The 15,278-nt window shown below is 40.2% G+C and overlaps 1 protein-coding gene across 6 annotated transcripts in view; it reads right to left on the reverse strand.

Moving 5' to 3' along the window:
* Window positions 1-15,278, reverse strand: part of DNAAF9 (dynein axonemal assembly factor 9) — an 88,109-nt gene that overhangs the window by 40,870 nt on the left and 31,961 nt on the right. For all 6 annotated transcript variants that reach the window (XM_042466743.1, XM_042466741.1, XM_042466745.1 and 3 more), the window contains 9 exons: window positions 13,425-13,521; window positions 10,883-10,989; window positions 9,885-9,962; window positions 6,452-6,550; window positions 5,664-5,719; window positions 4,867-5,002; window positions 3,332-3,413; window positions 1,899-1,935; window positions 1,060-1,147 (listed from right to left, as the gene is read on the reverse strand). In XM_042466743.1, coding sequence (XP_042322677.1) covers window positions 1,060-1,147; window positions 1,899-1,935; window positions 3,332-3,413; window positions 4,867-5,002; window positions 5,664-5,719; window positions 6,452-6,550; window positions 9,885-9,962; window positions 10,883-10,989; window positions 13,425-13,521 — 780 coding nt within the window. The remainder of the gene's footprint in view (window positions 1-1,059; window positions 1,148-1,898; window positions 1,936-3,331; window positions 3,414-4,866; window positions 5,003-5,663; window positions 5,720-6,451; window positions 6,551-9,884; window positions 9,963-10,882; window positions 10,990-13,424; window positions 13,522-15,278) is intronic.

Consider the following 15,278-nt stretch of genomic DNA (forward strand, 5'->3'; position numbering starts at 1 on the left):
GAAAAGAACATCAAGCTACCTTACACCTGGAGAATCCTAATAATACTGTTACATATGAAACAAAACAATACATTACATTTATTTGAAAGTAAGGCAAACGAAAAAAGTTAGCAAGTCTATTAACTGAAGTTGACATGAACATAGTTTTTATATAGTCCATTATGGAGAAGGCAGAGGCTGAGCCTGGTCACACCATCTGATGGCAACACAAGTGGAGGAGACCTATCGCAGGCCTGTCTGGGGTGTACACAAAACTGCCTCAGCCCCTGTATCATATAGAACAGTCAGTGGGACAACAAAGATTGGAAGGGGGGGTGACACTGGAAGCTTAAGTATTACTACAGAACACCCCTCTTTGTTCAACTAGTATAACTGAGGAAGAGATAGTTATTTAAAACAGAGTATTTCCAGTACCCCTCTCTTATCATTCTGTAATGGCCATTCTGCAGTCTCCTTCTGTCCCATCCAGGGATGGCAAGATGCCTTAGCATTTCTCAAACATTCATTAAGTCCATACCCAAATGAGCCAAACTCATAAAATGGGGGGGGGGGGGAATTAAATAGTAACTAGCACTAGGAAGCATAAGTACCTACATTTTAGCTATGGTCCAAATCCATCAGACATTTTAAAATAATGTCAAAGCTTTATAAAAAAGAGCAATTTACTCATACAACAGTATTAACTAATGGTTTGAGTGTTGGGTTATGGTGAACTATGACTATGACTCTGGGGGACAGGGTTTGAACCCTGCTCAGCGAGTCACATTCTCTCAGCCTCAGAGGAAAGCGAATCTGAATGAATCTTGCCAAGAAAAATCCATGATAGGGTTGCCAGAAGTCTAAAACAATTTGAAGGCGCACAACGAAGGCAAAAGACTGAAGAAAAAGGACCCAGAGTATTTTGGCTCCAATTTGCTCCAGAAATGTTTCTTTTAGTGATTACTACACTGCAAGCCTCCGTTAAAGTAGAGGTTAGTTTTACTTGTTGGTTGGGTATTCTGATTTTATATCGGTGCCAGCAAACAACAGAATCCCTATAATAAAAAGGAGTATTAGTACCTTACTGGTATTGGAGGTTTTTGAATAGGAGTCTATACCAGCCAGGACAGCTTCTACAACAGCAGCGTAGATTTGAGACAGAAGCTTACTAGAAAAGAAAGCAATTTTTAAAAAAACATTAATGATGTTGATTAACAGCTATTTTAGCAAAGAGCTAGACTTTAAGCTTAATACAATTCAGAATTTCTTTCAGGACAGGTCAGAAAAGTTAATTTCAAAGGACAACTAAAGCAGGAGTAGAATTTGAACCAGTTATTAACTGTAAAGCTATCTTGTAGCTGAATAGTAACAACAGGGAGCAGGAACATCCATGTTTTAGCTATGGTTCCAAACACTTTTGAAATTATTTTAAAATGTGTCAAAGCTTTAGAAAACACTGAGAGAAATCTGCTTATACTTAACAGTATTAACTTGATGGTCCAAGAACAGTTTGCAACCAACTATATGAGATAGTCTCATTCTTTTGAGATGTGGTGCTGGAGAAGCATGCTTAGGATACCATAGACATAAAAACAAACAAACAAACAAAGGGGGCCTTGAATGACCGAACCTGAAATCTCAAACAAACTGAGGCTGTCATGCTTTGGCCACATCACAGATCACAAGAAAAGACAATAACGCTATGAAAGGTAGAGGGCAGAAGAAGGAGAGCAAGGCCACATGGCAGATGGATGGACTCAATCAGGGAGGTCAAGGGCATGAATTTGCAAGACCTGAGCAGAGCAGCGGAGGATAGGTTTTTTTTTAGAGATGCCTCATCCACAGGATTGCCATGTGTCAAGGGCAGCTAACAACAACAACATATGAGATATAGACAGGAAAATTAAAAAACGACTTACACTTGTTCAGCTTTCTTTTCCACCTCATTATCATTGCCTGTTGAATATTAAGAACTTTTTATTTCTGCATTCTCTTACATTTAAATCATATATTTTCCTACACACATCAATAATTACTCTGCTGTCAATACTCTGTTGGTGAGACAGTGTATCTCTTTTCTCTTTCATTCCAAATCCTATTCATCACTCAAGTAACCAACACACTGGGTTGGGAAGAAATGGACATGAACCTAGGGCCTCCCCACATCCATTCCTTGAATCTTGCATCAGTTCCCTCCAGCTGTGTGTCAGGCCCAACCTATGGCAACAAAAGACTGCAGTGTATGGGGCATGCACAGTGTTGCATGTAAGTGCTAACCATCATAGTGAAAAGGATTTGGACAGGAGAAAACCAGGCAGGAAGAAAGGCATAACGCAGGACAAGAGATATCTCTATCTCTGGTATGCCTAATGCTTTGGCCGTCTTTTTTTTTTAAGGGACAGTAATGCTTCATTGAAGTCTGCACCAGAAGTGAAATGCCCAGAACCCAGGTGAGAGGTAGCTTTATCTGAATAAAAACAAGGCTCTGCTATTCTTCAGCTGTCTGATGTCCCTTCTTTGGATGCAGATGAGTGCTAAGCTTCTAGTTTTTATCGAATACATTACTATTGTAGATTGTGTTAAAGCTCCTTCCACAGATGAAATTTAGCTTCCTTGGTTTAGGTGAAGGGTTGAACATATTATTAGTTCCCTCGGTGCAGCCAGCTGCATGGTGTTTCTTTTTTACTTACTAGTCTTAATTTGGTACAGTATGTAGAGAGATCTTATAGCACCTTTGAGACTAACTGAAAGAAAGAAGTTGGCAGCATGAGATTTTGTAGACTAAAGTCTATTTCCTCAAATGCATCTGAGGAAGTAGAATCATAGAATCATAGAGTTGGAAGAGACCAATTCTAGGGCATCCAGTCCAACCACATGCCATGCAGGAACTCACAATCAAAGCACCCCCAACAAATGGCCATCCAGCCTCTGTTTAAAGACCTCCAAAGGAGGAAACTCAGTAGAGTTTAATCGATAGAAAGCTCATGCTGCCAACTTCTTTCTTTCAGCTAGTCTCAAAGGTGCTACAAGCTCTCTTTCTACTCATTCTACAGACTAATACAGCTATATCTTTGAATTCTAATTTGGTACAGTTATTCTGCATTTTCCATGTATGTTTAATATGCTGAGTTTGTGATGCGTTGTTAAGTTTTACTATGCTTGCAGCATGCAGACAAGTTTTTATTTGCCAATTGCAAAATTTGCATCTCTACATATACATTAGCCCATTTTGATTTGGATGTGTTCATGTTTTTATATATTGCCACATGTCTGGGTGTCAAGCAAGCCATAGAAATGAAGCAGTCTGGAAGTTCAAAGAAAACAAACATACAGCAATTGATGTGGAACTTACCAAGGTAAGGAGTGTGAGTTGCTCCAAAGAAATATGTCCTTGAGCAAGCCAGAGGCCCTTTTGGAGAGACACACTGCACTACCTAATTGCCAGTAAAACACAAAATATGCAGGTGGGTGACAGTAAATTATAAGCAGCACAAAGTCCAAAAGGGTCTCAGAAAACATGGTTGTAAAAAGCTTGTTTGTGAAATCCACAAAACCAGTATCAATCAGGGCCTAACCTTAAACAAGAAAAAGCAAAGTTGCAAATTGTCATAGTTCACTCCTGAGCTGCCTGAGATCTCTGAGCAAAGAATGGTAGCACTCTTGAGGGGAGGGCTGACCCTAACAAATGCCTGACTCTGGCTCTGACCCCTGACTCTAGATCAGAAGTCTAACTTTAGGAGAAATGGTCAGCTCTTCATAACTTTAACCTGCCATCTGTTCAAATCACAGTTGTTATTTTAAAGCACTGTGATTAGGGCTCCTTCACTCATTCTGGTCCTATTTCCCATTAGAATAAGCTCCTCTATTTGCCCCCCTGCCCCCTAAAATCTCAGGCTTCAAGACTTCTTATTTCTGCTTACCCATCTCTAGGCCCATCAGATGTCCACTGTCCACCCACCAAGAAGATACAGCTCGCCTGTGGACTTCCCAGAAGCATCTGGTTTTAGAACACAAATGCTGAGATAATATGGATCCACCTTGATGTGATCCAATAGGAGATACTATTTTATCCATTTGCCATCGCATGCTTTGTCTTCCTATTTCTGTTTTGAAGCAGTAATAGTAAATGTTTAAGTGATATGAAGGAAGGCATCCCTTCCTGTTGTGGCTTTAGCCACCCTGAGTGACAAAGTATTTGCAGTCCTATGCAGAATAGGCTCCATAAAGCCCCCAAGTGGCTGCGAAGGAAGGCAATGAATTGGTGTGTCAGCTGAGACATGTGCCTCAGGAGAAACTACTTTGCTGCTTGGGGGTGCAAATGTCTTTGCCTAAAGCCCAAGTTGAAGTAGATACTTAGTATCACCTCAACAGGAAATCAGTTTCTGACCTTTTATGTGCACAATAAATACTGGCTAGAGTAATTAAAATATGGTCTCAGCAAGGCATAGCCCAGGGGCCACAAGACAATCCCTGAGTGCAGCCCCAAGCATTCCACATCCCTGGAAGTCTTTCTGCATGTTTTAACTTTAAAAGGCCTCTTGCATCCTTTAGCAAGTTTGGGGAGGTAGTCTCATAATATTCTCCCCTGTCTCTCAGTGACTTCAAATCACTTCTGGTTTTCAGAGGCTCCAAAACATAGAAAATTGCCCCCCCCCCCCTTAGAGGGCCTTTATACACTGGGCTGTCAGGTTGTGCGGGATGCAGTCAGTCCTATGAGATATGGGGAATGGAGGAAGCTATGTGGTCTCTGGACGTTCCTTATTCCTGTTCTAGAAGCATTTGAGCATGGCTTCATCACTCAAGACTGGGCTTCATAATTTTTTGTGATCTGAGAACCGGTACCATGCAGCCTTATTACTTCCTAAAATCTCACTAGCTTATGCTTACCATGTGCCTGGCAGTGCTCCCACCAAGGCCCGTGTTGCGAAGCAGATGCCCCTCAGAAGGGAAATTGAAGTTGGCAGAGTTCAGATTCTCCTTGGACGCATGGGTGCCGAACAGGACAAATGGTTGTCTGCTAGGGCTGACATCACACACAACACATACACAGACACACATTAGTTACCACTGACTCAGATAGTCTGAAGCTAAAGGTGCTCTGGGAAGTCTATCTTAGACAAATGCCTTCTACCTTTCCGCACCACCACTGCATGACTGGAAAAAGTGCAACCACTACCTTAGTGCACCAGTAGAACTGCAGACAACATTGTTGAGGCTGTAATATGCCTTCAAATTGTTTGTGACTTATGGTGACCCTAAAGCAAACCTGTCATGGAGTTTTCTTGGCAAGATTTGTTCCTACATATTAGCTGCAGTATACACCTCTCTGCCTGTTGCTAGAGAACATATGCGGAAAGGTACTATTTCATTTTATGCCTAGGTTGTGAGCTTCTCATAAACACCTGGTTGATCATTGTACAAAGAGAAGGCTAGGTTGACCTTTGGTCTCACCTAGCACATCTGTTCTTACATTCAGAAAAATCAGACTCTAGAATCAGCAAGCCAATGGTTATGCTAGTTTCAGAAATGAAGTGGTCAAAAACTTAAAGGAACATTTGCTCAGAGTTATAACACACTAGTTTTATCAGAGGCGTGAAGCCTCTTGCGGAATTATTTTTATATGCTTCACTCTATATGAGATACTATACTGTGTATGCTCACAAATTTTAAAAAGTAAAAAATACCTGTTATCTGTTATATGGCTTGAGATCATTCCATGACTGAAGTAACTTCGGAATGGCTAGAGGGGGGGGGGAAAGAACATTTAAAAGGTCTCCAGAGATTTAAAAAGAGATTATAGAATGTCAACAATAAATTCAAGAGACATGAAATATATGTAATACTGCTAAACTTATTCAAGGGTATCGTTTTGTGCAAATGCTGCTGCAACATGAATACAGGTAATGGTAATTCTGCATAATCAGCACTTTGACAAAGCATACATTATCAGTCTACATTACAGATGTGAGATTACTGGCCTGTAAAAAAGGGGTCATCTCTAAAGCTCTCCTGCTTGGTCACCTGGTTGTTTTTTATTACTGACGATGAACAACCAGAGTTACACATAAGTTAGCATTAGAGGCAGACTAATCTGGCTCTGCAGTTCACAAAACTTATCCCAGCCTCATACTGCTCGGTCCTTTAAAGCAATTTGAATTCCCACAATCTTAAGCCTGGCTTTTGACCTGGATCTTATACTGTATGCTTTTGTGGCCAACAAGATGTCCTGTAATCATTTTTGCAAGGGACACTTCAAGTGAATTGCAATTGAGCAATTGTTACATGGGAATATTCATGGCCATTGCATCTGGTTGTGAAGTAACTTCTAAAATCAAGGAAGGGGTAAAGTTGAAACTGGGTCACTTTAGGGAACCAGATATGCAATAGACTCTTTGAATACTGATAATATGAGTAGAGAGAAATGGGAAATGGAAAACAAAGTTCTCCTTTCATCTAAAAATAAGGCACATACCTCCCCAGCTTGAGACTCTGACAGTTCCAGGATGAAAGGAATTTCTGCATCAAAATTGGCAAAGAAGTTAGTCCACTGATGTTCAAAAGTCATCAAATCCTGCAAGAGATAAAACAGGTCTCCTATCAATCCTGATGCTCTTTCAAAGAGGCTTACTGTGGATATGTGACCCAATCAGTGTCACTCAAAATGCCAAGGAAAAATCCGCACTGCAAATGCAAAGTCCTGCTTTTACAAGATGGAAAGGGTTAAGTTATACAACTCAGTCTCTCAAAAGAAATATGAAACAACTTGAAAGGCTGAAGTTATACAAGCCTTTGCAAATGGGATTATTTTGCTTTTTTTTAAAAAAAAACAAGTTTGCTTTGCTGTTTTAAAAACTGAGAAAATGGCTCAGAGCAAGACAGTTAAAAACACAAACATACAGCAGCTAAGCAATGAATTAAATTTAAACACCTATTTCAAAAGTAGCACCAAACATTAATTCCAACAGAGAAAGAGGGTGGGGAATCAAAAAGCAGCTTAGGGGGAAGATCAAAGTTTGTTGTTTTGTTCTTGTTGTGTGCCTTCAAGTTGTTTCCAACTTATAACAATCCTAAGGTGAACCTATCAAAGGGTTTTCTGGGGCACCCAATGGGTTTCCATGGCCAGGTGGGAAAATCAAACCCTGGTTTCCAGAGTCATAGTCCAATGCTCAAACCACTATAGCATGCTACAGTTTAGTACATCACACTGAGCTTAGTTAGACTCAAAGGGCTTCCTGTAATAGCAGGTCTTAACCAGGGACCTCAGATGCTCAGAAACAGCACCACAGCTTTAAAAAAATCCTGCTTCTGATAGATACCCTTCAAACCCCAGTCAGCAGGAATTCAAGAAATAAGGCTTCAGACAGTCAACAAAAAGCAGAGATGAATAGGGAAATTGGTCCTTAAAGTACGCACTATAGACCAACCCAGTTTGCAAACTTTGTGGAAGAAAATACCATGTTCTGGGGTCACAACAGCCATGTAGCCATAGAGGGACAAAAAGAGGGCTTTGCTCTCCCAATAAGATTTTTACCCTCTCATGAAATTTTTATTCAGTCCCTAAATTTCTAGCACTGCAATACCTTAAAACTTTAATTGTGTACTTAAGACATACAGTTTAGGTGTTTAAAGAAAAGGGGAAGTCAATGGTACGAAGGGAGGGTGAACACAGCAAATGTAAGAATTCTAAGTGCTTACCATTATCAATGTTTCACTCTTTGCAGAGCTAGAAATTTAGGGACTGAAGAGTGATTTCAATGGCCCTTGCATGGTGGTACTTTCCCTGTGAGCCAGCCTTTCTTCTTTGGCACAAGATGCCATATACACATCTGGTGTCAGCAGGTCAAATCTCCTTGCTCCCAGACAGCAGATGGAAATAGCCGGAGGGCTGTCTGCCTCCTGTTTTTAACTTTATAGATGTGCACGCCAGCATAGAAGAGCCACAAAGAGTTGTTTAAATTAAATTCTCCCCTTACTATCTTTCACATACAAGTTCTCTCACTCACTCACATATGTGCTTAGATAGCAAGACAGGTCATCCTCCTGTACCAGGATTTTTTGTTGTTATCAATATTACATGTCATTACTATATGCACAGCGTGCTTCAAAAAGAATGGTGCAAAACCAAATAAGCACAGTTTTACTTTTGTACCATTCTTTTTGACTCACCCAGTATTTATATTCCACCTTTTTCCTAGTCTGGTACTCAAGGTTTCTTACAAAAGTTAAAACAGGTGCAGCTAAAAAAAATTCATACCAACGTTCAATACAAAATTACACTAACACTAGAATTAAAAGTACTCAAAAGCATCACCGTAAAAAAGAAAACATCAAATAAACAGTGCACTATATTCTGAAAGGCCCTCTCTCCCTTAGCAGATGGGTTTCAAAGGCCTGTTGAAAGAAAGAGGCTTTTACTTGTCTACAAAAGAATAGGAAGAAAGTCTAATCTCTCTAAAGCGGAGTTCCTGAGCCTGGGTGCAACCACTGAGAAGGTCCTCTTCTGTGTTCCCATTAGATACATCTGTGAGGGTGGTGGGAAAGACAGAAGGACTTCTCCTGAAGATCTTCAAACACAGGCAGGCTTATATGGGGAAATGTGTCCATCACTTAACTGGACCTGAGCCATATAGGACTTGATAGGTCATAACCAGCACGCTGAACTGGCCCAGAAACAGACCCATAGCCACTGGAGCTGCTGCAACTAGGGAACTGTATGCTATAGGTGCGCTACCACCACCACCGCCACAAATAATAATAATTATTATGTAATGAACTCAGCTATAGTCAAATTGCAAAAAAAATGTTATAATTAGGAATGAGGAGTATATTTAAATCTCTCATCATTAAGCAATATTCTATCTGTCACTTTTGCACAACCACATTTCATGTGAGAGTCATCATGGGTGACTGCAACTAAGGTGTGGAAAAAACGCTCTTCTATGGGAACAAGGACTATTTTAATTTTTAAAACCAAAGAAAAGTTGGGTCACCGTTAGGCAAGTCAAACAACGGCCACTATGTGTCAGCCTTGGCCCATTTTTCAACCTTCTTTAAAACAGCTGTTATCTGTCTTTTCACGCAATACTATTAAAATACACAAATAAGATCTCATATAGGAATCTATATAGCAATCTGAATTCACAAATGTAGTAAAATGCATAGGAACCACTACAGAAATTGCAAAACAGCAAGTTCCAGAGGTCTGATCCCAACTCTTAATTCCAACATGCTAGCCTCAAAAGGGGTTATTGCAATACCGTATGTAGGTATCAGACGGCTACGTCACCAAACTGGCTTGTGACATCTCCTTCCATGTTCTAATTCAAAGGCATAGCCATGCTAGTCTGGAAAAATCAGTATTCAAGGGGATTTTGTAGCACTTTTGAGACCAACTGAAAGCAAGATGTTGGTAGCATGAGCTTCCGTAGATTTGAGCTTGCTTCCTCAGTTGCTTATTTACATGTAAAAGTGCATCTGAGGAAGGAGGCGCAAATCTATAAAAGCTCCTCCTGCAAGATGTGTTAACAGAAAGGACTGAATATACTTCAGGCTGAACACTCATTTCATACAAATCAACAATGACAGATAATAGGATTGGCTATCACTCTGTATGAACTGTCTGCAGCCAGGAACATACTCCAGATCTCCTAAATTGTCCCATGGTTCCCTGATGGCTGAAAATTGGTAAACTATCATTCTAAGCACTTCACCAAATGGTGATCCACCACAAATGGTTTTAGTTTAAATACGTTTGAAAAGAAACTGAAAACCAGATCATGAACAGCCACAAAATACTGGCTTCCTTCCCATAATTGCACATGTGATTGTAAGATTCCTCTTATGTGGTGGGTTTGCTTTCTGTAAAGTGACTCGCAAAAAAGGCAAAAAGAAGTTAGCCCCATTACCTCATAAAGCAAACTTTCCAAGGAAACAGGATCCATCTTGCTGTAAGTTTTCCACAGATCCACACTGACATCCATTAACTGCAAAAGAAAGAGCATGAATTGTAAGGAACATGAATGCAGGAGTTCTTACTTCTGATTCATAAGACTGCTGGAAATTGGGGCATGTAAAGACTGTATTCTTGCTGAAAATGAGCATCAGGGATGGTCTGGCCTATAAAAATACACACTAAGAACCCCCAACACTAGCAAAATGTACATAAAGAGACACTGTTAGCTCTTCTTTCCATCTGGAAAGAAGCAGTACTGTATGACAATGTCCATTCACAATGACCCTTTCCAGCTGGAAACATTAACAGTATGGCATTATGTCTGGAGAATAGTGCCATGAACATGGAGGCACATCTGTATTACCGAGGACCCGGCAATCCTTTAAAATATCAATTACATCTATATTGCATTTTCTGGGTCCACCAGAGGCCTTCCCAGTTAAGTTCACAATTGAAATGGGATGTAACTATGCAAATGATCTTCAAGATCTAATTTTGTTCATTGTTTTTCCCCAAACTGATTTTTTAAAAAAGCTTTTAAAGAGCTAAAGCTGAGTTGCAACAGACCAGAATCGGGGGGGGGGGGGGTGGTTCTGGGATACTATGGAGCTAAGAATATTATTTTTGCCAGCTTTTTGAATGGAAAGAAAGTGTCAGGCCAAACATTATTCAGCAAAACAATCCTTAAGTTGTGAAGTTGAAGGCTTTCATGGCCGGCATCCATAGTTTTTTGTGGGTGTTTTTTTTTTGGGGGGGGGGGCGCTAAGTGGCCATGTTCTAGAAGAGTTTATTCCTCATGTTTCGCCTGCATCTGTGGCTGGCATCTTCAGATAATGGCATCTTCTCTGAAGATGCCAGCCACAGATGCTGGCGAAACGTCAGGAATAAACTCTTTTAGAACTTGGCCACATAGCCCAAAAAACCCACAAAAAACAATCCTTATGTTCTTACCTCATATTTCATTGTAAAGAAGCCGTCTCCGCCGATTCCTTCCAGGGCAAAGGCCTGCACTATTGGCCACTTCTCAACAACAAACATGTCAAAGATCTGAAGATGACCTGAAGAAACCAAACACTTTATTTTTGAGAGGCAGGCAGTTAATGTTATTTCATAGGTTTTGTAATACTGTACAATAATACTATACATTTGTCAACTGAATCATTTGGCTTATTTAAGCAGAGTTCTCTTAGTTTGCAATTCTGTTAGCTTCTGTAATATTTTAGATTATGATAAAGAATACATTCTAAGTTTAGAAGGAGGTCTTTTATCCTTGGAACTAGTTTGAGGTTTTTCTGATCTAACCTTTCAGCATACGGGAAGCACGGGATGCATCTTTACAAAGAAAATGATGGTGCATTTTGTTGAGTCAATATGCTCAGAAGATCTAAAGACTGAGTGTGCCTATTAAGTAAGTAACATAGTGCCATGTGTGTATGAGTGTGTGCTGCACTAAAATCGCAGCATATCAGTTTTCACAAGAAGCAGATCATTCTACTCAAAGAAATCCCAAAAGAATAACCATGCTCTTCCTGACCAGGCTGATGCAAAAACTCAGATTACATTTCCCACTCTGTTAACCAAAAGCAGCTGGCTTTACTCAAGAGAACCAAAAAGCTTTTTTGGTTTAGCTCAAGGGTCTTTGAGAGATGAAAAGTAATGATATGATGCTAAGTGATATTGGATTGTGACTAGGATGGTCACCAGGGAAGGTCTTTCACTGGGTGAGAAAACCACAGCTGATGTGACTATAATATCCTGCACTCTTTCAAAGGTTATTTTTAAAAACTGACAAGGCAATGTAGTTACAGCTTTCTTGCCACTGTTTATGTGTGTGTTGTGCTCAGGAAAACAAATCAAAATTGTTCTGCATTATACTCTGGCTTTGCGTCATTAACAGGAAATCTGAGTCCAATCTTTTCTGTTCTAAAAGGGGAAACCAGCATGACAGCATCACAGAAAAGAGAATTATTATGAAGGAAGCTCTCATTTAAAATACAGAAGGTCTTTTGTGTTCTAACTATACACACTGCGATTAAAACATCTTATTTGGGGGCCCAAGCACTCGCTCTTCACAGGCACAAGGATTTTCCATGAAAGCTCATTAAAGTGAACACTGTATTTGCACATACTTCAGAAATTCAAACTGTAAGGCCCATTCCCCCTCACCCCAAAGCAGCACATCCCAATGAAGTGTGACCAATGAAGGACAAAACAGAATCTAGGCTCCCCAGGATATATGAAAATACATGGAGCACACAACTATCATTTATTTCAGATTGTAAATAACAGACTAAACCCATACTAAAAACACTAATGCACACACCCTGGATATATACTGGAAGAACTAGGAGGAATCGTGTGGGACTCTTCTGACCCTAGCTTCCCCCGCTTTTTTTTAGGGGATAAGAACATGTAATGGACCACCTGCATCAAAGTTCCAGTTCATGTGTGAGATTATCTGCATGAGGAGAGCACAGGATAGGCTAGTCCTTCTTCTTCACCATCTTATGACCCCATCATCCCTGCCAGATACATGAGACAGGTTTCTGATCTACTGTTCAGAACCAGAGGAGGCAATTCAGAAAAATAAAGAGCTAAGGCCAACTGCAGTCACTTCTGTCGATTGCATTTTTAAGAAAGCTGCCCTGCAAAGGGGGAAAGGTCACGTTTTTGCAAAAGCCTACAGACTCAAAGGACCTCCTCTGCACTGTAGGAATATTAGTATGATGGTAGATCCTCTTGTCCAAGAACTTTCAACTGTCTTGTTCTTCTCTGCTCATTTACTTTATATTTTATAGCATTTATATGCCATCTCTCTTCCATGGATTCCAAGGTGATGTTCACAACAGTCCCTGCTGGTCTTTCATCCAGGCGCTGGTCTCCATAATGTGCTCTCTCCCACACTGCCCCTGACTCTGCATCTGTTTCATTTTCCAATAAACCATTTCAAAGAGTGAGAATTCAACTCTTCAGGACCTCTGCTGAAAATCTGTGTGTATATTTAATATGTTCCTGTTTGTGCTTAATTTTAGATGGTACTTCCCTTTTGATTAGAGAGAGGTTTAACAGTCACTTGAGGCATGTCTATATGATAAATTGAATTGTTTTCAGCTTGTCATGGATTCTGTCCAAAGAACCTAACTTATCACAATGCAACAATTGCCAGGGTTCTTTCAGCCTTGGTTTGGTAAAATGTAAGGATTTCTTTAATTACACTTCTATCCAATTCTTTTTAAAAGAGCCCAGGCTTATCTCCACTTTGTCTTAACAACCCTATATGGAAGGCATGACTGAAAAAGAGATTATGATGTTCCACATCATGTTTCATGACTGAACAGATGTATGACCTGAGGTCTCCATAGTCCAAATCCACCATATGACTAGTATACAAAATAAGATGTGGTCCGAGACATTAACTTATGGAGCTACCGCTTCATTTTTATTTTATTTTCTGAGTACATCCTAATAAACTGCTTCTGTTTTCCAGACCTACCTTGTGAGCTAAAGGGAATGCCGATTCGACTGCAATCACGAACCATGTCTACAAAGCTGGAAATCTTGAATTCCTCGGCAGCCTCTTCATCTTCATACTAATGGACAGAAGAAAAAAATAACTTGTTAATTCATCAATATTTTCAGGATCTGTACCAAGATTCTGGGGAATTTTCTGTTTGCCAAATCACATCAGTACAATACCTTTAAGCAATACATCTGATGGAAGATTCATCTACTCTCACTGTTTACTTGCTTGAAAACCCTGCATTTAGGATATTCAAGTTACATTTATCCAAAGCAACACAAGGAATCTCAAGATCTGTTCTTCTTAACAGAAAAAAAGGGGGTATTACTGTCATTTCTCTAATAAGAGCAATTGCTTGCCCAAGCCTGCCTTGCTTTTTGATGTCATTCAGGAATGGTCCAAGTTCATTAAGACAACAATTATGTATTGAAAGCCACATATCAAATGTCTAAGAAGGGAACTTTTCATCTGCTCCTATAAACATCCACAGCTCCCCAGAGGTTAAGACACCATTTAGCCACTATGTTCTAATCAGAGCACAGAAAACTGAAAATAATACATACTTATTAACATTCAGGTTCTTTTCCAATACCTCCACGCTCTGTATGGGAAAGCAAAATGATTTACCCTTGCTGAATCTGTCTCCTCTTCCCTCCCCCTCCTTTCTTTTTTAAAAAGCTAGGAGCTGGTATAGACTTGTGTTTAAGAAATCCCTGGTGCAGAATTCACCACTGCTGTGAACTCATTTGTGAGTTTGTGTGTGTGTGTGTGTCTCGTATCTTCATGTAATTTTTCCAATTTAGCGATGCTAAAGCAAACCTATCATGGGGTTTTCTTAGCAAACTTCTTCAGAGGGGGTTTTCCATTGCCTTGGCCAAGCAGGGATTCGGACCCTGGTCTCCAGAATCACATAGCCCAATGCTCAAACCGTTACACCACACTAGCTCCACTTGAGTAACCTCCTCTCTTTCCACCTTTCTCAATCTGTGGTAATAAGTACCTTCACATTCGTAGCAAAAATAGTCAAGAAAATGGGTGGAATCCTGTTAGCGATTTACACATACGTAAATGTCCTTATACTGCAAAAGAGTTGGACATTCTTTTCCAGTGCAGAATCCTTATTCAGTTGAACTTTAAAGAAGTAGGGTTGTACATGTTGGTGCCGCTGCACATGGTAGATTGTGCACTGCTCATGCAAATGTGCATTATGTATTGCAATTGTGCATTTCACATTTGTCTACATTCAGCTGCACAGTGCTGCAATTCACTGCAATACAACTTTCATGTAACTACATGAATGTAAAGTTACACTCTGTCTTCTCAGTATAGGAGCATGTCCAACATGTAAGGAGCACTTGGAATACTCTAAAAGTACCACATACCATTCTGCTTATCATAGATAGCAGTCCTTGTTGTTAAGCAGTCCAGCCTTGAGATTACCCCATTCATGCCTATATCCCAGACAGAACTCAAGAGGGATGACATTTTATATGCTGAAGTTACAAGCTAAAGTCAACAGAGGTGGATTCAAAGTCATGACTGCCACACACTGAGTATCACTTGAGGTCTCAGTTCTGGGCAAAATAGCGTTTGGTCTGAAATGGGATCCTCTGTGACCACCTTAAGGATGAAAACTAAGTTGTAGCCAAGCACCTAAATCCAATTACTGGTCTCAGGCTGCTGCCACACTGCAGAATTAATGCAGTTTGACACCGCGTTAACTGTCATGACTCAACGCAATGGAACCCTGGGATTTGTGGCACCAGAATTCTAAATTTCTCACAAAACTATACATCTCAGAATTCCACAGCACTGAGCCGTGGCAGT

This window comes from Sceloporus undulatus, chromosome 5 (genome assembly GCF_019175285.1).
Source record: "Sceloporus undulatus isolate JIND9_A2432 ecotype Alabama chromosome 5, SceUnd_v1.1, whole genome shotgun sequence".
Lineage (NCBI taxonomy): Eukaryota > Metazoa > Chordata > Lepidosauria > Squamata > Phrynosomatidae > Sceloporus > Sceloporus undulatus.